This window comes from Bombina bombina, chromosome 4, assembly GCF_027579735.1.
Source record: "Bombina bombina isolate aBomBom1 chromosome 4, aBomBom1.pri, whole genome shotgun sequence".
Lineage (NCBI taxonomy): Eukaryota > Metazoa > Chordata > Amphibia > Anura > Bombinatoridae > Bombina > Bombina bombina.
Window position 1 is genome coordinate 118,757,205 of NC_069502.1, and position 25,664 is coordinate 118,782,868.

Below are 25,664 nucleotides of genomic sequence, written 5' to 3' on the forward strand. Positions count from 1 at the left end.
CCGGAAATCTTTGCCCAAATAATTCAATTGTGGGGCATTCCAGACATGGATCTGATGGCGTCTCGTCAGAACTTCAATGTTCCTTGCTACGGGTCCAGATCCAGGGATCCCAAGGCGACTCTAGTGGATGCACTAGTAGCACCTTGGAGCTTCAACCTAGCTTATGTGTTCCCACCGTTTCCTCTCATTCCCAGGCTGGTAGCCAGGATCAAACAGGAGAGGGTATCGGTGATCTTGATAGCTCCTGCGTGGCCACGCAGGACTTGGTATGCAGATCTGGTGAATATGTCATCGGCTCCACCATGGAAGCTACCTTTGAGACAGGACCTTCTTGTTCAAGGTCCGTTCGAACATCCGAATCTGGCCTCACTCCAACTGACTGCTTGGAGATTGAACGCTTGATTTTATCAAAGCGAGGGTTCTCAGATTCTGTCATTGATACTCTTGTTCAGGCCAGAAAGCCTGTAACTAGAAAAATCTACCATAAAATATGGAAAAAATATATCTGTTGGTGTGAATCTAAAGGATTCCCATGGAACAAGATAAAAATTCCTAAGATTCTATCCTTTCTTCAAGAAGGTTTGGAGAAAGGATTATCTGCAAGTTCTTTGAAGGGACAGATTTCTGCTTTATCTGTTTTACTTCACAAAAAGCTGGCGGCTGTGCCAGATGTTCAAGCTTTTGTTCAGGCTCTGGTTAGAATCAAGCCTGTTTACAAACCTTTGACTCCTCCTTGGAGTCTCAATTTAGTTCTTTCAGTTCTTCAGGGGGTTCCGTTTGAACCCCTACATTCCGTTGATATCAAGTTATTATCTTGGAAAGTTTTGTTTTTGGTTGCAATTTCTTCTGCTAGAAGAGTTTCAGAGTTATCTGCTCTGCAGTGTTCTCCTCCTTATCTGGTGTTCCATGCAGATAAGGTGGTTTTGCGTACTAAACCTGGTTTTCTTCCGAAAGTTGTTTCTAACAAAAATATTAACCAGGAGATAGTCGTGCCTTCTTTGTGTCCGAATCCAGTTTCAAAGAAGGAACGTTTGTTGCACAATTTGGATGTAGTTCGTGCTCTAAAATTCTATTTAGAGGCTACAAAGGATTTCAGACAAACATCTTCCTTGTTTGTTGTTTATTCTGGTAAAAGGAGAGGTCAAAAAGCAACTTCTACCTCTCTCTCTTTTTGGCTTAAAAGCATCATCAGATTGGCTTATGAGACTGCCGGACGGCAGCCTCCTGAAAGAATCACAGCTCATTCCACTAGGGCCGTGGCTTCCACATGGGCCTTCAAGAACGAGGCTTCTGTTGATCAGATATGTAAGGCAGCGACTTGGTCTTCACTGCACACTTTTACCAAATTTTACAAATTTGATACTTTTGCTTCTTCTGAGGCTATTTTTGGGAGAAAGGTCTTGCAAGCCGTGGTGCCTTCCATCTAGGTGACCTGATTTGCTCTCTCCCATCATCCGTGTCCTAAAGCTTTGGTATTGGGTCCCACAAGTAAGGATGACGCCGTGGACCGGACACACCTATGTTGGAGAAAACAGAATTTATGTTTACCTGATAAATTACTTTCTCCAACGGTGTGTCCGGTCCACGGCCCGCCCTGGTTTTTTAATCAGGTCTGATGATTTATTTTCTCTAACTACAGTCACCACGGTATCATATGATTTCTCCTATGCAAATATTCCTCCTTTACGTCGGTCGAATGACTGGGGAAGGCGGAGCCTAGGAGGGATCATGTGACCAGCTTTGCTGGGCTCTTTGCCATTTCCTGTTGGGGAGGAGAATATCCCACAAGTAAGGATGACGCCGTGGACCGGACACACCGTTGGAGAAAGTAATTTATCAGGTAAACATAAATTCTGTTTTTTTTGTTCGTCTGGCACCATTTATACCCTGATATTTTTCCTACTGTTCCTTGTTCCCTCTGCAGAATGACTGGGGGAAGAGGAGGGTGGGGTGGTGTTTAAGCCTTTGGCTGGGGTGTCTTTGCCTCCTCCTGGTGGCCAGGTTCTTAATTCCCACAAGTAATGAATGAAGCCGTGGACTCTCCTCCCCATCAGGTAAGCATAATTTATGTTTTTACCAGATCAATTGCTACTTCTTGGGCCTTAAAGAACAAAGCCTCAGTTGATTACATATTCTTAGTTTAGAGTAGGGTTTCTAAATGTTATCACTAATATTAGCACTGCGGAATCTGTTGGCGCTCTTCAAATAACCTATAATAATATAAAATAATATAGTAAATGTTTATGAAGAGAGAAAAAAATGCAATTTACTTTTGTTTTTGTCTCCTTTTCTATAATTTAATTCTAAACTTGCAGGCTTTCCAATTCCTGTTAAAAGTAGAAGTGCAAACCCCAGACAGATAATTGCTATATCCCACACTGCAATTGTTTGCACACTTTATTGACCCATTGATAACCCTCGCAAATTAGCCTCAGCAGAAAAGTAAATCTTGGTTACAACACATCAGCACCTATTGCTTTATAGTGAATACATTTTTAAACACACCTTATTTTTATATTTAAATAATTATAATAATAAAAAAATACCTCTGCATATTATTCTTAGACTAATCTTTGTTTTTATTTAGTGTTTAAAGGGATAGTAAAGTCCAAATTAAACTTTTCATAATTCAGATAGGGCATGTCATTTTAAAAAACTTTCTAATTTAATATTATCATCAAATTTGCTTTTGTTCTCTTGTTGTTCTTAGTTGAAAGCTAAACCTAGGTAGGCTCATATGTTAATTTTTAAGACCTTGAAGGCCACACCTTATCTGAATGTATTTGACAGTTTTTCACAGCTATAGGGGGCGTTAGTTCATGTGTTTCATATAGATAACATTGTGCTTATGCACGTGAAGTTATTTCAGAGTCAGCACTAATTGGCTAAAATGCAAGTCTGTCAAAAGATCTGAAATAAGGAGGCAGTCAGTAAAAGCTTAGATACAAGGTAATTACAGAGATAAAAAGTATATTTTTATAACCATGTTGGTTATGCAAAACTAGGGAATGGTAAATAACGGGATTATCTATTTTTTTTTTAAACAATAAAATTTTTGGTGTTTACTATCTCTTTAAGTAATACGGAGCACAGAGCTTTTATGGACATCTGAGCACTAGCATGTCCATCCTTGTTGTTTTAAAAAACGAAAACAAAAAAAAAACACGGCTTTCTTCTCTTTCCATGCAAGCCTTTGGTTATTGCAAATTGATATTGCACAAAAGAGCTTTACAGAAGAAAACATAGGCTATTTAAAGTTCAATTTTCCTTTTTGTTACAATTTTACCTGTCAGAAATATTTTTTTTTTCTTACATTTCTAGAGCTAGCTGCTGTAACACCTGCATCTCCAGCCTCACCTGTACTGTCTCCAGGGATCAAGTCTGAAAATTCACCTTCACCATTATCCATTGCACAGCCAAAGAAAATCATGAAAGTTGGATTTGGAGACATTTTCAAAGAGGGCTCTGTAAAACTTAAGGCAAGGGTACCAAGTTCAGAGAATGAAGAAAAGAAACCTGAAAAGGTATGTTGGGGTATCAAGTTCATCATGAAAACAAAAGCCTAAAAGTGTTTTTCTGACTCCTCTTTGTGTTGGTCATGTCATATTGCATGCTACAGTGAATCATGTGGTCACAATTCCACATTATAACTGCCAGTTTTCGATTGTACTACACAGATTATTAAGCCATGTTGACTCTAAGCTATTAATAATTGAGTGCCAAAGGGCCGTTTATAGTGAAAAAATTACATGTTCTTATTACCGCTATAGTCCTGGCTAGTCTGTGTGTTTAACCCTGCAAAGGGGTTAAAATGCATAGTTTTAAAGAACCACTCGGCAGCTACAGAAAACTGACACTTTACCCAGTCAGCAGCACTAGTTGCATGGCTGGTGTGTGTATGGTTTGTGGAATATGTAAGGTATTATATTTTGTTAAAACATTGCACATTTCTTCAGTGTCCCTTGAGAAAGTACATAAAGCAGCTGATGGTTCTAGACAAATGGGTATCATCTTTTCGGTAAGCAGAATCTTCGGAAAAAAAAAATGCTCATCATATTATCCACCCTCTTCCCATTCACTCGCTCCCATCTCTATCCAGTTTTTGTTTAGAAAATGCTGCTCACTTTGGTGTTCTGTGGCACTGCTCTCTTCATATTCCTTCATTTAGATTTCTTTTATAAGATGGTGGTCCATGAGAGACCATGAGACATCACTTGTTTAAATTACACTCCAGGTTACTAGGAGGAGGCAAAAACACCCCAACATGCCAGAGCTTATATTCCTCCCACTTACTCTAAATCCTCTGAGACCCAATTTCCCCTCAGGGGGGCTATGAAGGATATATGTGAAGATGGGAGTTCTCAGCTAAGCCAGTGAAAAATATTTTTCCCAGTGTGAAAATGTCACAGGCTTTCCAGGTAATATGCAGATTTATCTACAGCGTGTAGTGTTGTAGAAAGCTGTTATTTGTGAAATCCTTTGTACAGTGCTTGCACTTTTAAAATTGCGTTCTTTTAGGGTTATGGTCTTTTTAAATTTAACACAAGGGTTAATAGAGATTTACTTTCTCACCTGCGCTAAAATCTAGGATTTGTTGTTCAGTGTTCTCCCCAGGGCTTTTTTAATGAGTGCACCACCCAGCTGATTTTACTGACCACCACACTAAAATTGTAGCCAATATTAAGCTAAAGTAAACTAACATTAACATTTTCAATGTTTATTGCACAAATTATCATTAAATACATTTATGTTGTTATGCAATTAAAGGGATAGTAAACCCCAAAAAAATATTTCTCCAACATAGGTGTGTCCGGTCCACGGCGTCATCCTTACTTGTGGGATATTCTCTTCCCCAACAGGAAATGGCAAAGAGCCCAGCAAAGCTGGTCACATGATCCCTCCTAGGCTCCGCCTTCCCCAGTCATTCTCTTTGCCGTTGTACAGGCAACATCTCCACGGAGATGGCTTAGAGTTTTTTAGTGTTTAACTGTAGTTTTTATTATTCAATCAAGAGTTTGTTATTTTAAAATAGTGCTGGTATGTACTATTTACTCTGAAACAGAAAAGAGATGAAGATTTCTGTTTGTAAGAGGAAAATGATTTTAGCAACCGTTACTAAAATCGATGGCTGTTCCACACAGGACTGTTGAGAGGAATTAACTTCAGTTGGGGGAACAGTGAGCAGACTTTTGCTGCTTGAGGTATGACACATTCTAACAAGACGATGTAATGCTGGAAGCTGTCATTTTCCCTATGGGATCCGGTAAGCCATTTTTATTACAGAGTAAATAAGGGCTTCACAAGGGCTTGTTAAGACTGTAGACATTTTCTAGGCTAAATCGATTCATATATAACATATTTAGCCTTGAGGAATCATTTAATATGGGTATTTTTGTAAAATAATATCGGCAGGCACTGTTTTAGACACCTTATTCTCTAGGGGCTTTCCCTAATCATAGGCAGAGCCTCATTTTCGCGCCGGTATTGCGCACTTGTTTTTGAGAAGCATGACATGCAGTCGCATGTGTGAGGAGCTCTGATACATAAAAAAGACTTTCTGAAGGCGTCATTTGGTATCGTATTCCCCTTTGGGCTTGGTTGGGTCTCAGCAAAGCAGATACCAGGGACTGTAAAGGGGTTAAAGATAAAAACGGCCCCGGTTCCGTTATTTTAAGGGTTAAAGCTTCCAAATTTGGTGTGCAATACTTTTAAGGCTTTAAGACACTGTGGTGAAATTTTGGTGAATTTTGAACAATTCCTTCATACTTTTTCGCAATTGCAGTAATAAAGTGTGTTCAGTTTAAAATTTAAAGTGACAGTAACGGTTTTATTTTAAAACGTTTTTTGTACTTTGTTATCAAGTTTATGCCTGTTTAACATGTCTGAACTGCCAGATAGACTGTGTTCTGAATGTGGGGAAGCCAAGGTCCCTTCTCATTTAAATAGATGTGATTTATGTGACACAAAATTTAGAGAAAATGATGCCCAAGATGATTCCTCAAGTGAGGGGAGTAAGCATGGTACTGCATCATCCCCTCCTTCGTCTACACCAGTCTTGCCCACACAAGAGGCCCCTAGTACATCTAGCGCGCCAATACTCCTTACTATGCAACAATTAACGGCTGTAATGGATAATTCTATCAAAAACATTTTAGCCAAAATGCCCACTTATCAGCGAAAGCGCGACTGCTCTGTTTTAGAAAATACTGAAGAGCATGAGGACGCTGATGATATTGTTTCTGAAGGGCCCCTACACCAGTCTGAGGGGGCCAGGGAGGTTTTGTCTGAGGGAGAAATTTCAGATTCAGGGAAAATTTCTCAACAAGCTGAACCTGATGTGATTACATTTAAATTTAAGTTGGAACATCTCCGCGCTCTGCTTAAGGAGGTGTTATCCACTCTGGATGATTGTGAGAATTTGGTCATCCCAGAGAAACTATGTAAAATGGACAAGTTCCTAGAGGTCCCGGGGCCCCCCGAAGCTTTTCCTATACCCAAGCGGGTGGCGGACATTGTAAATAAAGAATGGGAAAGGCCCGGTATACCTTTCGTCCCTCCCCCCATATTTAAAAAATTGTTTCCTATGGTCGACCCCAGAAAGGACTTATGGCAGACAGTCCCCAAGGTCGAGGGGGCGGTTTCTACTCTAAACAAACGCACCACTATACCCATAGAAGATAGTTGTGCTTTCAAAGATCCTATGGATAAAAAATTAGGTTTGCTTAAAAAGATGTTTGTTCAGCAAGGTTACCTTCTACAACCAATTTCATGCATTGTCCCTGTCACTACAGCCGCGTGTTTCTGGTTCGATGAGCTAGAAAAGGCGATCACTAGTAATTCTCCTTCTTATGAGGAGATTATGGACAGAATCCGTGCTCTCAAATTGGCTAATTCTTTCACCCTAGACGCCACTTTGCAATTGGCTAGGTTAGCGGCGAAAAATTCTGGGTTTGCTATTGTGGCGCGCAGAGCGCTTTGGTTAAAATCTTGGTCAGCGGATGCGTCTTCCAAGAACAAATTGCTTAACATTCCTTTCAAGGGGAAAACGCTGTTTGGCCCTGACTTGAAAGAAATTATCTCTGATATCACTGGGGGCAAGGGCCACGCCCTTCCTCAGGATAGGTCTTTCAAGGCCAAAAATAAACCTAATTTTCGTCCCTTTCGTAGAAACGGACCAGCCCCAAGTGCTACGTCCTCTAAGCAAGAGGGTAATACTTCTCAAGCCAAGCCAGCCTGGAGACCAATGCAAGGCTGGAACAAGGGAAAGCAGGCCAAGAAACCTGCCACTGCTACCAAGACAGCATGAGATGTTGGCCCCCGATCCGGGACCGGATCTGGTGGGGGGCAGACTCTCTCTCTTCGCTCAGGCTTGGGCAAGAGATGTTCTGGATCCTTGGGCGCTAGAAATAGTCTCCCAAGGTTATCTTCTGGAATTCAAAGGGCTTCCCCCAAGGGGGAGGTTCCACAGGTCTCAATTGTCTTCAGACCACATAAAAAAACAGGCATTCTTACATTGTGTAGAAGACCTGTTAAAAATGGGAGTGATTCATCCTGTTCCATTAGGAGAACAAGGGATGGGGTTCTACTCCAATCTGTTCGTAGTTCCCAAAAAAGAGGGAACGTTCAGACCAATCTTAGATCTCAAGATCCTAAACAAGTTTCTCAAGGTTCCATCGTTCAAAATGGAAACCATTCGAACAATTCTTCCTTCCATCCAGGAAGGTCAATTCATGACCACGGTGGATTTAAAGGATGCGTATCTACATATTCCTATCCACAGGGAACATCATCGGTTCCTAAGGTTCGCATTCCTGGACAAGCATTACCAGTTCGTGGCACTTCCGTTCGGATTAGCCACTGCTCCAAGGATTTTCACAAAGGTACTAGGGTCCCTTCTAGCGGTGCTAAGACCAAGGGGCATTGCAGTAGTACCTTACTTGGACGACATTCTGATTCAAGCGTCGTCCCTTCCTCTAGCAAAGGCTCACACGGACATTGTCCTGGCCTTTCTCAGATCTCACGGATGGAAAGTGAACGTAGAAAAGAGTTCTCTATCTCCGTCAACGAGGGTTCCCTTCTTGGGAACAATAATAGACTCCTTAGAAATGAGGATTTTTCTGACAGAGGCCAGAAAAACAAAACTTCTAAACTCTTGTCAAATACTTCATTCCGTTCCTCTTCCTTCCATAGCGCAGTGCATGGAAGTAATAGGTTTGATGGTAGCGGCAATGGACATAGTTCCTTTTGCGCGCATTCATCTAAGACCATTACAACTGTGCATGCTCAGTCAGTGGAATGGGGACTATACAGACTTGTCTCCGACGATACAAGTAAATCAGAGGACCAGAGATTCACTCCGTTGGTGGCTGTCCCTGGACAACCTGTCACAGGGGATGAGCTTCCGCAGACCAGAGTGGGTCATTGTCACGACCGACGCCAGTCTGATGGGCTGGGGCGCGGTCTGGGGACCCCTGAAAGCTCAGGGTCTTTGGTCTCGGGAAGAATCTCTTCTACCGATAAATATTCTGGAACTGAGAGCGATACTCAATGCTCTCAAGGCTTGGCCTCAGCTAGCAAAGGCCAAGTTCATACGGTTTCAATCAGACATTACATCCGGGGGAGTGGGAACTCCATCCGGAAATCTTTGCCCACATTACTCAACTGTGGGGCATTCCAGACATGGATCTGATGGCCTCTCGTCAGAACTTCAAGGTTCCTTGCTACGGGTCCAGATCCAGGGATCCCAAGGCGACTCTAGTAGATGCACTAGTAGCACCTTGGACCTTCAAACTAGCTTATGTATTCCCGCCGTTTCCTCTCATCCCCAGGCTGGTAGCCAGGATCAATCAGGAGAGGGCATCGGTGATCTTGATAGCTCCTGCGTGGCCACGCAGGACTTGGTATGCAGACCTGGTGAATATGTCATCGGCTCCACCATGGAAGCTACCTTTGAGACGAGACCTTCTTGTTCAGGGTCCGTTCGAACATCCGAATCTGGTTTCACTCCAACTGACTGCTTGGAGATTGAACGCTTGATCTTATCAAAGCGAGGGTTCTCAGATTCTGTTATTGATACTCTTGTTCAGGCCAGAAAGCCTGTAACTAGAAAAATTTACCACAAAATATGGAAAAAATATATCTGTTGGTGTGAATCTAAAGGATTCCCTTGGGACAAGGTAAAAATTCCTAAGATTCTATCCTTTCTTCAAGAAGGATTGGAGAAAGGATTATCTGCAAGTTCCTTGAAGGGACAGATTTCTGCCTTGTCTGTGTTACTTCACAAAAAGCAGGCAGCTGTGCCAGATGTTCAAGCCTTTGTTCAGGCTCTGGTTAGAATCAAGCCTGTTTACAAACCTTTGACTCCTCCTTGGAGTCTCAATTTAGTTCTTTCAGTTCTTCAGGGGGTTCCGTTTGAACCCTTACATTCCGTTGATATTAAGTTATTATCTTGGAAAGTTTTGTTTTTGGTTGCAATTTCTTCTGCTAGAAGAGTTTCAGAATTATCTGCTCTGCAGTGTTCTCCTCCTTATCTGGGGTTCCATGCAGATAAGGTGGTTTTACGTACTAAACCTGGTTTTCTTCCGAAAGTTGTTTCTAACAAAGACATTAACCAGGAGATAGTCGTGCCTTCTTTGTGTCCGAATCCAGTTTCAAAGAAGGAACGTTTGTTGCACAATTTGGATGTTGTTCGCGCTCTAAAATTCTATTTAGATGCTACAAAGGATTTTAGACAAACATCTTCCTTGTTTGTTGTTTATTCTGGTAAAAGGAGAGGTCAAAAAGCAACTTCTACCTCTCTCTCTTTTTGGATTAAAAGCATCATCAGATTGGCTTATGAGACTGCCGGACGGCAGCCTCCTGAAAGAATCACAGCTCATTCCACTAGGGCTGTGGCTTCCACATGGGCCTTCAAGAACGAGGCTTCTGTTGATCAGATATGTAAGGCAGCGACTTGGTCTTCACTGCACACTTTTACCAAATTTTACAAGTTTGATACTTTTGCTTCTTCTGAGGCTATTTTTGGGAGAAAGGTTTTGCAAGCCGTGGTGCCTTCCATTTAGGTGACCTGATTTGCTCCCTCCCTTCATCCGTGTCCTAAAGCTTTGGTATTGGTTCCCACAAGTAAGGATGACGCCGTGGACCGGACACACCAATGTTGGAGAAAACAGAAATTATGTTTACCTGATAAATTACTTTCTCCAACGGTGTGTCCGGTCCACGGCCCGCCCTGGTTTTTTAATCAGGTCTGATAATTTATTTTCTTTAACTACAGTCACCACGGTACCATATGATTTCTCCTATGCAAATATTCCTCCTTTACGTCGGTCGAATGACTGGGGAAGGCGGAGCCTAGGAGGGATCATGTGACCAGCTTTGCTGGGCTCTTTGCCATTTCCTGTTGGGGAAGAGAATATCCCACAAGTAAGGATGACGCTGTGGACCGGACACACCGTTGGAGAAAGTAATTTATCAGGTAAACATAAATTCTGTTTTTATGATTCAGATAGAACATACAATTTTAAACAACTTTCCAATTTAATTGTATTATTACATTTTCTTCATTCTCTTGTTATCCATTGCTGAAGATACAGCATTGCACTACTGACAGGAAGCTGAAAATATCTATTTAGCCAATCACAAGAGACAAATGTGCGCAGGCACTAGTTAGCAGCAGCTCCCACTAGTGTATATGCGTGTTTTCATTTTTTAACAAGGGATACTAAGAGAACGAAGCACATTTGAAAATAGAAGTGAATTTAAGTGTCTTAAATTGACATGCTCTATCTGAATCATTCAAGTTTAATTTTGACTTTCCTATCCCTATCCCTAGAACTTGTGCTTTAGAAAGTATTACACTGTCTTCATCCAGCTACTTTATTTACCACCCAGCTGTCATTTTTTTCCCGGAAGAACACTGGTTGTCTCTGGTTCCTTCCAGATCAAGGAATCTCTGTAGTTCCTTACTTGGACAACCTTTTGGTTCAGACAGTGCAAGGAGTCTGATCACACAAACTTCAGGACTCTTAAGAGATTGACCAATCCTCAGGCAAGAATCCTTTTGTTGCTTCCTATCAGACAATGTTACAGCCGTGGGTTACATCAATCACCAGGGCGTAACTTGAAGTTCCCTTGCTATGAAAGAATTGTCATACATTATCAAGTGGACAGAATGTCATCATTGCATTATCCCAGTTATTCACAACCTTGGTGGGATCAACTGAACAATACCTTCATCTAGGGGGTATGATCTCTGAACCAGGTAGTGTTCGACCAAATAAAAAGGGATGCTTGGGCTTTGCAAAGATAGATCTCATGGCCTCTTGCTTTGGTCTAGCTAGAGCTCCCAGAATTTTTACCAAAACTGGTAAACTCTTTATTTTGGTTGCTCCGTACGTGGATGATATATTGGTTCGGGCTCCATCTTTGCCTTTAGCTGTATCTCGTGCAAACAAGCTTTTGTTGTTTTTTTCGCAAGCATGGTTGGAGAAACTACATTCTAAAGAGTTCTATTTCTCCACCAACCAGGGTCTATTTCCTGGGATTCATTATGGACTCCATTTCTATTTCTTAATGGATCAAAGGAGATTAAAGCTTCAGACAGCTTGTGTAACTCTCTAATCACTTTCTAGTCCTACAGTAGCTCATTGCATGGAAGTGTTATGTTTGATGATAGCAGCATTAGATGCTATTCCTTTTGCACGATTTCACTTGAGACCTTTTCAGTTCTGCATGCTACTTCAATGGTGCAATGACTATACACTACTTTCTCAAAGAATCCTTTTGGATTTCAAAGTGAGACATTTCTTTGGGGGCATCCTTTGTGCGTCACACCTGTTCAAAAGTCTGAACAAAAACAGGTCTTTCAGGTTGGGGTGCAGTATGGGGGTCCAGAAGGAAAAAGGAGTTTGGTCTCCTCAGGAGGCTAGTTTACCAATAAATATTCTAGAACTATGTTCAGTTTTCAGGGTCCTTCAGAGCTGCCCTCTCCTAAAACAGTAGACTTATCTGCATTTTCAATTGGATAGTTTCACAGCAGTGGCCTATATCAATCATTAAAGGGAAACTAACAGTTGCCTAGGGATGATGGAGGTTTCTCAAATTTTGATTTGGGCAGAGAACAATCCCTGTACAATTTCTGCAATTCATGTCCCAGGTGTGATCATCTGGGAAGCGAATCATTTTAGTTGTCAATTCCTTCATACTGGGGATCGGTCTCTACATCTTGATTTTTTTTCACTCAGGTTGCAGAAAGTGGGGTCTACCAGAGATAGACCTGATGGCTTCTCAATTGAACAAGAAACTTCCCAAATATTTTGCAAGATCCATGGATCCACAGGTGGTGATTATAGATGCTCTAGCTGCTCCCTGGTCATTTAATCTTGCTCCAGCTTGGCTGCGCAGAGGTTGGTTTGCAGATCTGGTACAGATATCCAGTTGTCCTACGTGGTATTTTTCACTAAGGCACAACCTACTGTCTCAAGGCTCCTTCAATTATTAACATCTTGAGTCTCTCAACTTGAATGCTTGGAGATTAAACACCTAATTTTGAAACAGAGGTTTTTCTGATGCTGTATTTGAAACCTTAAAGGGACATGAAACCCGAAAATTTTCTTTCATGATTCAGATAGAGAATACAATTTTAAACAACTTTCCAATTTACTTCTATTATTTAATTTGCTTCCTTCTCTTGTTATCCTTTGCTGAAAAGTTTATCTAGGCAAGCTCAGGGGCAGCAGAGAACCTAGGTTCTAGCTGTTGATTGGTGCCTGCATATATATTTATATTGATTGTAATTGCATTGCTGCTCCTTCAACAAATGATTCCAAGAGAAAGAAACAGATTAGATAATAGAAGTAAATTAGAAAGTTGTTTGAAATTGTATTCTCTATCTGAATCATGAATGAATATTTTTGGGTTTCATGTCCCTTTAACCTGACCTATAGCTAGGCAAGGAGAGTTGTATTTGCCAGTTCTTTCAGCAATTCACATTCCAGGAGTAGAGAAATGGGAAGCAACACTACCTCGACTGTCAAGCGTTTTATACCAGAGAGTGGTCTCTATATCCTCCTTTCTTTTCCAACATCACTGAGTGCTAGGGCTCCAGTGGATCTTGTGACTTCTAGACTGAACTTGATAGGTCTGATATACAGCTCCACAAGCATTGGCAAGTTTCTATGCCTGCTTTTTTCTCTCAAGTCCATGGCAGAAGCGACGCTACTATCTGTCACACTTAAAGGGCCGCGTTCCTGTTTCACGGCGTAGATTCCGGTAAGATCGTTTCATTTTACTTTCATCATGGATGTATTGTAATTACAACTGTTTATCCGAGAGGGGCTCCAACCTTTTCGGGGATAACTTTAACATAGGGTCTCATTGAGGCTCCTTTTTGTATCTAGGAATCAAGGGTTTAATATCTCCTGAGTGGGGTAACTGAACAGGGGGGTTTATAATCATGTTTATGTGATTGTCTGTTACTGTGTAGTGTTGCTTCGGCTCATGGCTATTTTGGAACATAACGGCCTATGTCTAGTGACGCGGCCTTTACGGTCGGGCGCGCTTTTGCATGTACTACACGGTTTACCTTGTGACATTTTTGCATTCCTTAACGTGTTGCGATGGAGAAATCCTGGTCCGCTGGTGTCTTGTTTTATGGAGGTGGTGAGTGCCCCAGCCATTGGTGGTGTAAGGTGCTGTTTAGTATTTTCTTATTGGTCCATTTTTTATTCAGTGTCCCAGTTATGGAGGATTCTGATTTTTTTGGAGACTTATGTCTCTGATTCAGACTCTACTTCTTGCGAAGAATATGAATTGGCCCGGGTGATACATGCCCATCAGTTATGTCCCGAATGCCGTTTTAGAGTGCTCTGATCGGATTTGGGAATCTGGTGCCCACTGAGCCATCCGCCGTTGGGGATTCTATTTCCCACGAGACGTGTTCCCTACCACCAACTCTTACTACGCATGCAGGTAACCCAAACGCTACTGATCATTCTATGGAGTGTGGCCTCTTCCCACCGGAGATTATGACACGGTTCCGCATGGGCATATCTTTGTCGCTGGCGCATCTGCACCTCCCGAGAGTGTGCTTATGATATTGTCTGTGTTCCGTTAACCGGGGCTCGTCAGGCGTGGGATTGCCTGGTACAGTTCAGCCCTTCTCAAAGAATCCTTTTGGATTTCAAAGTGAGACATTTCTTTGGGGGCATCCTTTGTGCGTCACACCTGTTCAAAAGTCTGAACAAAAACAGGTCTTTCAGGTTGGTGTGCAGTATGGGGGTCCAGAAGGAAAAAAGGAGTTTGGTCTCCTCAGGAGGCTAGTTTACCAATAAATATTCTAGAACTATGTTCAGTTTTCAGGGTCCTTCAGAGCTGGCCTCTCCTAAGACAATAGACTTCCTCTCCTTCTTCTCTGGAATTGATACTCGTGATTTTGTGGTTGCACTATTTACAAAAGTCTGACTATTCTTTATCCCTCCATCTTGGGGGATACTTTATGTGGCCTTGACAGTGATGTGGCCCTTGGTTTCAGGCTGGTCCTGACTGGGTACAAATCATTCTGTCTTTGAGGCCTAGTTTAGACACGTGGCGCCTTTTTATGTCCGGTTGGTCCTGTGAGGGAGCCTAGTGATCACAATATGGTTTGTGTTGTTTTCTGAGAGGACTTGAGGGTCCGTGGTTGCTTAGGGGCATGGGGGATTGGTTCAGTTCTCATTCGCCTTTCAATCTAGTGGGCTGGGACTCCGTTGAGATCCGCAGTGACATGCTCAGTTGTTTCCGATTTTTCTGGAATCTAGAGTGTTCCTTCACGTTGTGGGTTGGAGGATTGGAGAATTTAGGTCCTTCATACCGCCGTTCTTATGGTTTTTGCCTTTCATGGTCTCTTTGGAAGTGTTCTTTTAGGACTTGTTCCTTTAGGACTTGTTCCTTTTAGAGGTTTTCGTTCTTTTGGTCGAGACTTTCTGGACTTTGTCCGTTTTTTTCTGGCGCATTTGGCTGCCTTATTAGGAAGTGAAGGGCATGAGGCTCTCTTCCTTCGGGAGTTAGTTGTCTCCATATCGGGGCGATAGGAGGTGTTGTCTCTTTTTCCAAGCTTTTGCTTAGGGGATGTTTTTCTGCCTGGGTTTGGGATGCTTTGCATTCTCCTCCCTTGGGTGTGGTCCTCTGGAACCTTATACTTATAGGATTATGGAGACTAGCCTTTATACTCTCTTTTGGGTGACTCTATTCTCGTTCTCATTTCTCTTAGTGTTGCCCTTGGGGCCTTTGTGCTCTAGGGAAATTGCGCGACTTTGTCGCGACCTAGCACCTTGTTGGGGGGTTGTTGACCACCGGCTAAGGGTGTTCTCTTCTCTTTGGGCTGGGAATTAAGAGTGAGTCCTGTAGCCGTTCTCTGGGTTTCCTGGTTCTCATCCCCTTTGAGGTCTGATTGCTTCAGACGGGGTATCTTGTGTTCCCTGAGGGTGTCGTTCAATCTAGGACTATTCTGGGTCCAGGGTTTTTGTCTTGGATCCTTCTTGGATGTCTGGAGACTTATGATCCTGTGGACTTGTTCGGGACAACCTAGTTTTTTCAGGGAATCTATGTAGCGACATATGGGCTAACTCATGGGGCTTGCAAGCAGGAAGGCCAGAGTTCACGTCCACCTTGGGGTACTGGTTATAAACTTTAAGGACTGACTTGTCGTTCAGACGGAGTGTGCTCCTATTCATGGGGAGTTTTTTCTCTATTGGGTCAAAAGTGGTGTCTGTATGATTTTTTTTTTCATTCGGTCCGTGTTTTGATCATAATATGGCTTCATGTCTTGTGGACATGTACACTGTTCTTATCTGTGCCCTTCCCTTTTGAGGGGAAAGTTTGTCTTCCTTATGAGCTGGGGTTTCCTCTCTCTGGAGGGTCTTTGTCCTGCCCTGTGTGTAGGAGTTTGAATCAGGTGGCTTATTTCTGTAAGGGGCAGCATCTGCTGCTCTGTGGGCTTTATTCCACCTGTTGGAATTTGATCTCTCTACATAGAGAATGTCTAAGAGAGCTGTGACAGGTCTTTCTACGGCTCTATTACACTTAACTCTGTTCCAGGTCCCAGGGGGTTCTCCTTGGGAGTGCCTTATTTTGGAGGATCGGATTGGCTTGGCACCCGAGCTCTGTTGGGGTGGGTGAGTCCCCCCTTTTTCTTTCCATTCCCTGGGGGCTTGTGGTTGGGGTCTTTCTGTCCCCCTGTCTATCAGACATGCCTGTCACTTGGGCTGGTCGGGTGTTGGAGCAGGATCTGAGATTTGTTGCTCTGCTAAATTCATCCTCGGAGCATTCAGGGTACGGTAAGCCTCTTGAGGTTTCTCCTTTCTCCATGTTCAAGATTTGTGGGATGGACTGGCGGCTCTTAGATAGCCTGCGATGTTATCCGCTGGTTAGTGGATACTTAGCAATCTAAAGGATTCTATCTGCAGCTGCTTTCTGCAAGTATTTAAGTTTGAGTCATTTTTAGATGACTGCAGCGTGCAGTGTTTTTGCTTCAGGTGTTGTTCGTCAGACCTATCTGAGCTTGTTGCACGTGGTTTCGTTTATGAATATTTCGGTATTCTGAGCTACATTTTTGCGACTTGGGTCCTTCGTCTTCAGTTGCTTTTTAGAGTGCGGTTGCACTGTGTTAGGGGAAGATCCTCTGTTTTAGACTCCCGGCCTTATCCTGTGGTTTATGTTTTCTTTCATGTAATTGGCAAGAGTCAATGAGCTAGTGAAGTATGGGATATACAATCCTACCAGGAGGCGCAAAGTTTCCCAAACCTCAAAATGCCTATAAATTCACCCCCCACCGCACCCACAATTCAATTTTACAAACTTTGCCTCCTATGGTGGTGGTGAAGTAAGTTTGTGCTAAGATTTCTACGTTGATATTCGCTTCTCAGCATTGTTGAAGCCCGATTCCTCTGAGTACAACGAATGTCAGAGGGACGTGAAGGGAGTATCACTTGAATACGATGATTTCCCTAACGGGGGTCTATTTCATAGGTTCTCTGTTATCGGTCGTAGAGATTCATCTCCTACCTCCCTTCAAGTCGATCGACGATATACTTTCAATTTACCATTACCTCTACAGATAACTGTTTCAGTACTGGTTTGGCTATCTGCTATATGTGGATGGGTGTCTTTTGATAAGTATGTTTTTTATTACTTAAGGCACCACAGCTATGGATTGGCACTTTATGCATTTATATAAAGTTCTAAATATATCTCTTGTACTTATATTTGCCATGAGTCGGGTTCATGTATTTCCTTCTGCAGACTGTCAGTTTCATATTTTTTAAGAAATTTTTTTCTTACTTGTGGTTTAGTCTTTTTTTTAATTGACTACTTTCTTGCAAATTGTGGCGGTATTAGGCCCCCGGGTGCCCCATATGCTAGACTTTATTGCGTCATATTTGGCATGAGATTTTTTCGGAGCGAAAAATTCGTCTAACGCAACTTTGTAAGGCTTCAGCGTCAACTATGACGCCGGAAATTACGCACGGTTGTGTCATTAGTGATGCGAGTGTGTCATTTCCGGTTATTGTTGGCGCCAAATAAGTTTTCAGTTACGTTGTGCGTCATACTTGGCGCCAAATTTTTTCATTATTTTACTACCCCATTGATGTTTGCCTCTTGCCTTTTTCTCTATCAGAGGGCTATGGTATTTGCATTTCTCTTGTTAAGTGTATCCAGTCCACGGATCATCTATTACTTGTGGGATATTCTCCTTCCCAACAGGAAGTTGCAAGAGGATCACCCACAGCAGAGCTGCTATATAGCTCCTCCCCTCACTGCCATATCCAGTCATTCTCTTGCAACTCTCAACTAAGATGGAGGTCGTAAGAGGACTGTGGTGTTTTATACTTAGTTTATTTCTTCAATCAAAAGTTTGTTATTTTTAAATGGTACCGGAGTGTACTGTTTATCTCAGGCAGCATTTAGAAGAAGAATCTGCCTGCGTTTTCTATGATCTTAGCAGAAGTAACTAAGATCCTTTGCTGTTCTCACATATTCTGAGGAGTGAGGTAACTTCAGAGGGGGAATAGTGTGCAGGTTTTCCTGTAATAAGGTATGTGCAGTTAAAATATTTTTCTAGGGATGGAATTTGCTAGAAAATGCTGCTGATACCGAAGTAATGTAAGTAAAGCCTTAAATGCAGTGATAGCGACTGGTATCAGGCTTATTAATAGAGATACATACTCTTATAAAAGTGTATTTCTCTTGTTAAGTGTGTTCAGTCCACGGGTCATCCATTACTTATGGGATATATTCTCCTTCCCAACAGGAAGTTGCAAGAGGATCACCCAAGCAGAGCTGCTATATAGCTCCTCCCCTCACATGTCATACCCAGTCATTCTCTTGCAACCCTCAACAAAGAAGGAGGTCGCGAGAGGAGTTGGAGTTTTTACTTAATTATTATTCAATCAAAAGTTTGTTATTTTAAAATGACACCGGAGTGTGCCGTTTTTTGAATCTCAGGCAGTATTTGGAGAAGAATCTGCCTGCGTTTTTCTATGATCTTAGCAGACGTAACTAAGATCCGCTGGCTGTTCTCGACATTCTGAGGAGTAGGGTAACTTCAGAAAGAGGGGAATAGCATGCGGGGTCCCCCGCAAATGAGGTATGTGCAGTACATTATTTTCTGGGAATGGAATTGACTAAGAAAATACTGCTGTTACCCACATGATGTAAGTACAGCCTTAAATGCAGTTGTAGCGACTGGTATCAGGCTGATAAATGTATGCGCAGTTGAGTTATTTTCTAGGGACTAGAATTTGACTGAGAAAATACTGTTAATACTGAAATAATGTTTAAGCCTTATCTGCAGTGGAAGCGACTGGTAGCAGGCTTAGTGATAACTTTGCATGACATTCAAATTGTTGTTTTTAAAACGTTTACTGGCATGTTATTCGTTTTGTGAGGTACTTTGGTGATAAATCTTTTTTGGGCATGATTTTTTTCCACATGGCTAACGTATTTTCTGCATAGAAACCGTTATATCAGGTCTCCCACTGTTGTAATATGAGTGGGAGGGACCTTGTTTTAGCTCCTTGTTGCGCAGTTAAAATTCTAGCACAGTCTTCCTGTTTCTTCCTCCTTGATCCAGGACGTCCCTAGAGAGCTCAGGGGTCTTCAAAATTCGTTTTTGAGGGAGGTAATCAGTCACAGCAGATCTGTGACAGTGTGTTTGACTGTGATAAAAGCGTTAAATCTTAATTTGATATCCGTTTTTGGGTACTGAGGGGTTAATCATCCTTTTGCTAATGGGTGCAATCCTCTGCTAATTAATACATTTCTCGTTAAGAATTGTTCACTATAACTGAATTAGTTTTCTTTGTTATTCAACTGTGTTTTTAAAAGCGCTGCAGCGTTTTTTATATTGCTTGCAAACTTATTGAAAGTGATTTCCAAGCTTGTTAGCTTCATTGCTAGTCTATTTAAACATGTCTGATACTGTCAGCATCAACCATTTCACTGTGCCTTTAAGTCAAGTTCTCCTCCCCTCAGGTAGACTATTTAAACACACTTTACCCATAAGACATTGCTTGATTATTAAAGAGTGTTTTGAGACAGCATCTTGTCTCTTTATATCTTAAAGAATAATTAGCCTTGAGCAATCCTTAATATTGGAGGATAATTTCAACCTCTCCCTTTCTAAAACTTTGCTCACTTTTTGGCCTTTATTTTGATGGCTTTAACTTTTCGCTAAAACTTGATTTACTAAGTTGAATGGGAAATCAATTTCACTTATTCTTTTGCACCTGTGTCAAGCTGCATCTCTCTTCGTTACCAGTATTCAAACAGACGCTCAGACTATTGCTGACGTCACCTCCGACTCTCAGTATTCACTGTGCAGCACGCCGGAGTTGCTCACACGCTGCAGGCATCAGACGCTGCTCTCCTGTCTCCTTAGACATTGAACTAAACACCATATCCAAGTAAGACTCGCTGTATCTGAAACTAATTTCACTTATTCAAGGTATGTGCACCATCGATAAAGTATATAAGCATGCTAGGACAACTTTATAAAGGGTAATGCATTACTGAAATTCCTATGATTATATATTTGGAAATCGTCAGCCTTCACTGCTCAATTTCTATTATGTGTCATATCAAACTTATTACTTATATCGAATCTCCAAATCTTAACCTACTTTCTAAGAAGTTCATTCATAACATTCATATCTCAATATATAAATTATCTCTGTCTATAAATAATTCATATGAGTCAGTCACAACTACAGAGAATCATAGTTGTGTCATTAAATACTAAATCCACCATTAAAACTGAATACACACAGGAACCTTATACCTAAGTAATGGTATTAAGGAGATTGTGTATTCATACAAAACCTTTATCTGGTAAACTTCAATTACTTACTGATAATATTATTAAAAACAAAACTGTATCCTCACAGAATAATCAAGCCTTAAAAATATATTTAAATTCACACATATTTCTAGGTACAACATGGATCCTATTGAAATGGCTAATCAGATCACCACACTAAATCAAAAGGTGGAAATATTGGCACAAGGACTAACCGAATTGAAAAATGAAAATAGTAGTCTTAAGCAAGTAATAAATGAATTTATTAGTCAAAAAACTAATGAGACACCTGAACCACAGGTTAATCCCCCAACTCCTTTTTCTGGTGATCGCACGAAATTTTGTGAATATAAAAATGCATGTTTATTACTTTTTACCTTAAAACCACGAACCTACAGATCAGAAAAGATTAAAGTATTTACAGCAATATCCTACCTAACTAGAGAACCCAGAGCATGGGCAGATAGATTCCTAGAGTCAGAAGATCCTATTTTAAATTCTCTTGAGAATTTCTTCCAAACTATGGCAATACTATACGATGACATTAATAAGCAACAAACTGCAGAAAATAGATTAAGATCCCTTAAACAGGGAAAAAGGCCCGTGGAAGATTACATTTCAGATTTTCAACTATGGGCAACAGACTCAGAGTGGAATACAGTAAGTCTGAAAAATCAATTTCGCCTAGGTTTGTCAGAACACTTGAAGGATGAATTATCTAGAGTGGATTTTCCTGAAAGTTTGGATGCTTTGATTAAGTTATGTATTGCTATGGATAGAAGGTACCGGGAAAGGAAGACTGAAAGTTAGATTTAAAAGGTGCATACAATCTAATACGTATGAAATCCGGTGATGAGTGGAAGACAGCATTCAAAACAAGATATGGCCTATTCCAATATAATGTTATGCCTTTTGGTTTGACAAACGCCCCTGCCACATTCCAGTTCTTTATAAATGAGATCTTTAAAGAACTTATGGATGTGTGCGTAATTGTTTACCTAGATGATATCCTCATATATTCAAAATCTATAGAGGACCACAGAAAACATGTAAGATGGGTTCTCTCAACACTTCGTGAACATCAATTATACGCCAAAATGGAAAAATGTCAGTTCCATAAAGACACTATTAAATTTTTGGGATATATAATTTCTCCCAATGGCATACAAATGGACCAAGAAAAGGTAACAGCCATAATCAATTGGCAAACTCCTACAAACCTGAAATCCTTACAAAGATTTCTAGGTTTCTCAAACTTCTATAGGAAGTTTATCAATAACTATTCTACCATTGTACAGCCACTAACAAGATTGACAGGAAAACAAAGATTTGTTTGGGATTCCAATGCTGAATGTGCTTTCCACAATTTGAAACAACAATTCACTACAGCACCAATTTTGAGACTCCCTGATCCAGATCTGCCTTACACCTTGGAGGTGGATGCCTCAAATGTTGGGATTGGTGCAATATTAATGCAACCAGATATACATGACAATCAACTATATCCTATCGCTTATTACTCACGACGGTTAACTACTGCAGAAACTAATTATTCAATAGGCGATAAGGAATTATTAGCCATGAAATCCGCAATGGAACATTGGCGTCATCTCTTGGAGGGGACTGTAATTCCTTTTCAAGTTTTTACAGATCATAAAAATCTTCAATATTTGAAGAAAAATATAACCCTGTCATCAAGACAAGTGAGATGGGCCCTTTTCTTGGACAGGTTTAATTTCCAACTAACATATATTCCAGGAACAAAAAATGAAAAAGCAGATGCTTTGTCACGTTCTTTTGAGACAACTGAGGAGTCTCAAACTAATACATATATAATTCCACCAACTAAAATCATTGCAGCAACAATACTAGAGACATCTGATATTTATCAAGCACAAAACGTGGATACTCAAATTCCACCTATTTGTACACCAGACACTGAATCTGGATTATATATGAAAGATGGGTTGATCTATGTTCCACCAACTTTAAGGAACCAGATTATCCACCAACACCATGATTCCCCTTTAGCCGGACATCCTGGCATTGAAAAAACCGCTGAACTAATAAGTAGGGAATACTGGTGGCCCCAGATGAAAACTTCCATTCATTCCTATGTGATAAATTGTGACATTTGTGCAAAGAAAAAGAAAGAGCATCATAAGCCCTATGGTCTCTTAACACCTTTACCAATACCTTTGAAACCTTGGGATATGATTGGAATTGACTTTATTGTAGATTTACCAATTTCAAATGGTCATAATACCATAATGGTTGTAGTGGACCATTTAACCAAGATGGCCCATTTCATCCCGTTAAAACGAATACCAACTGCTTCTACCACTGCCAAATATTTCCATAGCCATGTAGTTAAATTACATGGTTTACCTGCTTCAATTGTAACTGATCGAGGAAGTCAGTTTACTTCCAAATTTTGGAGATATTTATGTAAAGCTTTACAAATTACACTCAGACTTACGACAGCTTTCCATCCCCAATCAAATGGTCAAACAGAACGTTTGAATCAGACACTTGAACAGTATTTGAGATGTTTTATTTCATCTCAACAGGATGACTGGTTAGAATGGTTACCAAGCGCGGAATTTGCCTATAATAATTCAAACAATACTTCAACAAAAGTCTCTCCCTTTTATGCAACTTATGGTTTTCATCCTCGAACATATCCAAATACTATAACTTCTTCCCATTCTCCATCAGTGTCCAACTACACTGACTCATTGAAAGAAATTATGGACACACTACAAGATCATTTGGCCTCTGCCAAAGAAGCTCAGAAGAAATACTATATTAAAAAGAGGATACCATCTCCGGTATATAAACCCCGAGATATGGTATGGTTATCAACTAAAAATATCAGGTTACCTGTACCCAGTAAAAAACTTGCTGATCAATTTATAGGACCTTTCCCTATACTCAGGGTAATAAATGACAATGCGGTGACTTTGAAATTACCGGCCACAATGAGAATACATCCCTCGTTCCATGTGTCCTTGGTGAAACCCTATCTGGGAACAACACCTCCGTCCTCTGATCTTTCCATTCTCCCTATACCTGATCCACTGGATTATGAAGTAGATGGGATTTTGGATTCTAGGTATCGTAGAAGAACCCTTGAATACTTGGTACATTGGAAGGCCTATGGGGATGATGAAAATTCCTGGGTCCCTCTCCGTGATTTAAATGCACCTGACTTGCTGAAGGACTATCATGTTCGCTTTCCCTTTAAGCCGGGCCCTCGGACTGCTGGGAGGCCCTCTTGAATGGGGGGATCTGTCAGCATCAACCATTTCACTGTGCCTTTAAGTCAAGTTCTCCTCCCCTCAGGTAGACTATTTAAACACACTTTACCCATAAGACATTGCTTGATTATTAAAGAGTGTTTTGAGACAGCATCTTGTCTCTTTATATCTTAAAGAATAATTAGCCTTGAGCAATCCTTAATATTGGAGGATAATTTCAACCTCTCACTTTCTAAAACTTTGCTCACTTTTTGGCCTTTATTTTGATGGCTTTAACTTTTCGCTAAAACTTGATTTACTAAGTTGAATGGGAAATCAATTTCACTTATTCTTTTGCACCTGTGTCAAGCTGCATCTCTCTTCGTTACCAGTATTCAAACGGACGCTCAGACTATTGCTGACGTCACCTCCGACTCTCAGTATTCACTGCGCAGCACGCCGGAGTTGCTCACACGCTGCAGGCATCAGACGCTGCTCTCCTGTCTCCTTAGACATTGAACTAAACACCATATCCAAGTAAGACTCACTGAATCTGAAACTAATTTCACTTATTCAAGGTATGTGCACCATCGATAAAGTATATAAGCATGCTAGGACAACTTTATAAAGGGTAATGCATTACTGAAATTCCTATGATTATATATTTGGAAATCGTCAGCCTTCACTGCTCAATTTCTATTATGTGTCATATCAAACTTATTACCAAATCTTAACCTACTTTCTAAGAAGTTCATAACATTCATATCTCAATATATAAATTATCTCTGTCTATAAATAATTCATATGAGTCAGTCACAACTACAGAGAATCATAGTTGTGTCATTAAATACTAAATCCACTATTAAAACTGAATACACACAGGAACCTTATACCTAAGTAATGGTATTAAGGAGATTGTGTATTCATACAAAACCTTTATCTGGTAAACTTCAATTACTTACTGATAATATTATTAAAAACAAAACTGTATCCTCACAGATACAGAGGAATCTGCTTGTTCATTATGTTCAAAAGCCGATGTGGAGCCCAATAGAAATATGTGTACCAATTGTATTGATATTACTTTGAATAAAAGTCAATCTGTACCGATAAAGAAATTATCACCAGACAACGAGGGGGAAGTTATGCCGTCTAACTCTCCTCACGTGTCAGTACCTGCGTCTCCCGCTCGGGAGGTGCGTAAGATTGAGGCGCCAAGTACATCAAGGCCCTTACAAATCACTTTACATGATATGGCTAATGTTATGAAAGAAGTATTATACAATATGCCCGAATTAAGAGGCAAGCACGATAGCTCTGGGTTAAGGACAGAGCGCGCTGATGACACGAGAGCCATGTCCGATACTGCGTCACAATTTGCAGAACATGAGGGCGGTGAGCTTCATTCTGTCGGTGACGGTTCTGATCCGGGGAGACCGGATTCAGAAATGTCAAATTTTAAATTTAAGCTTGAGAACCTCCGCGTGTTACTAGGGGAGGTGTTAGCGGCTCTGAATGATTGCGATACGGTGGCAATCCCAGAGAAATTATGTAGGTTGGATAGATACTATGCGGTACCGGTGTGTACTGACGTTTTTCCTATACCAAAAAGGCTTACAGAAATTATTAGTAAGGAGTGGGATAGACCCGGTGTGCCCTTTTCCCCTCCTCCGATATTTAGAAAAATGTTCCCTATAGACGCCACCACACGGGACTTATGGCAGACGGTCCCTAAGGTGGAGGGAGCAGTTTCTACTTTAGCCAAGCGTACCACTTTCCCGGTGGAGGATAGCTGTGCTTTCTCAGATCCAATGGATAAAAAATTAGAGGGTTACCTTAAGAAAATGTTTGTTCAACAAGGTTTTATATTGCAGCCTCTTGCATGCATTGCGCCTGTCACGGCTGCAGCGGCATTCTGGTTTGAGTCTCTGGAAGAGGCGATTCGCACAGCACCATTGGATGAGACTTTGAGCAAAGTTAGAACGCTTAAACTGGCTAATGCGTTTGTTTCGGATGCTGTAGTGCATTTAACCAAACTTACGGCTAAAAATTCCGGATTCGCCATACAGGCGCGCAGGGCGCTATGGCTTAAA

General features: G+C 41.1%; 1 protein-coding gene across 1 annotated transcript in view; it reads left to right on the top strand.

The window, feature by feature from the left end:
* The window catches only part of CD2AP (CD2 associated protein), a gene marked incomplete at its 3' end in the record, with an annotated part of 687,573 nt that overhangs the window by 411,816 nt on the left and 250,093 nt on the right, over positions 1–25,664 (top strand). The window contains 1 exon segment of the mRNA XM_053709615.1: positions 3,322–3,524. Within this exon segment, the coding sequence (XP_053565590.1) occupies positions 3,322–3,524 (203 nt within the window).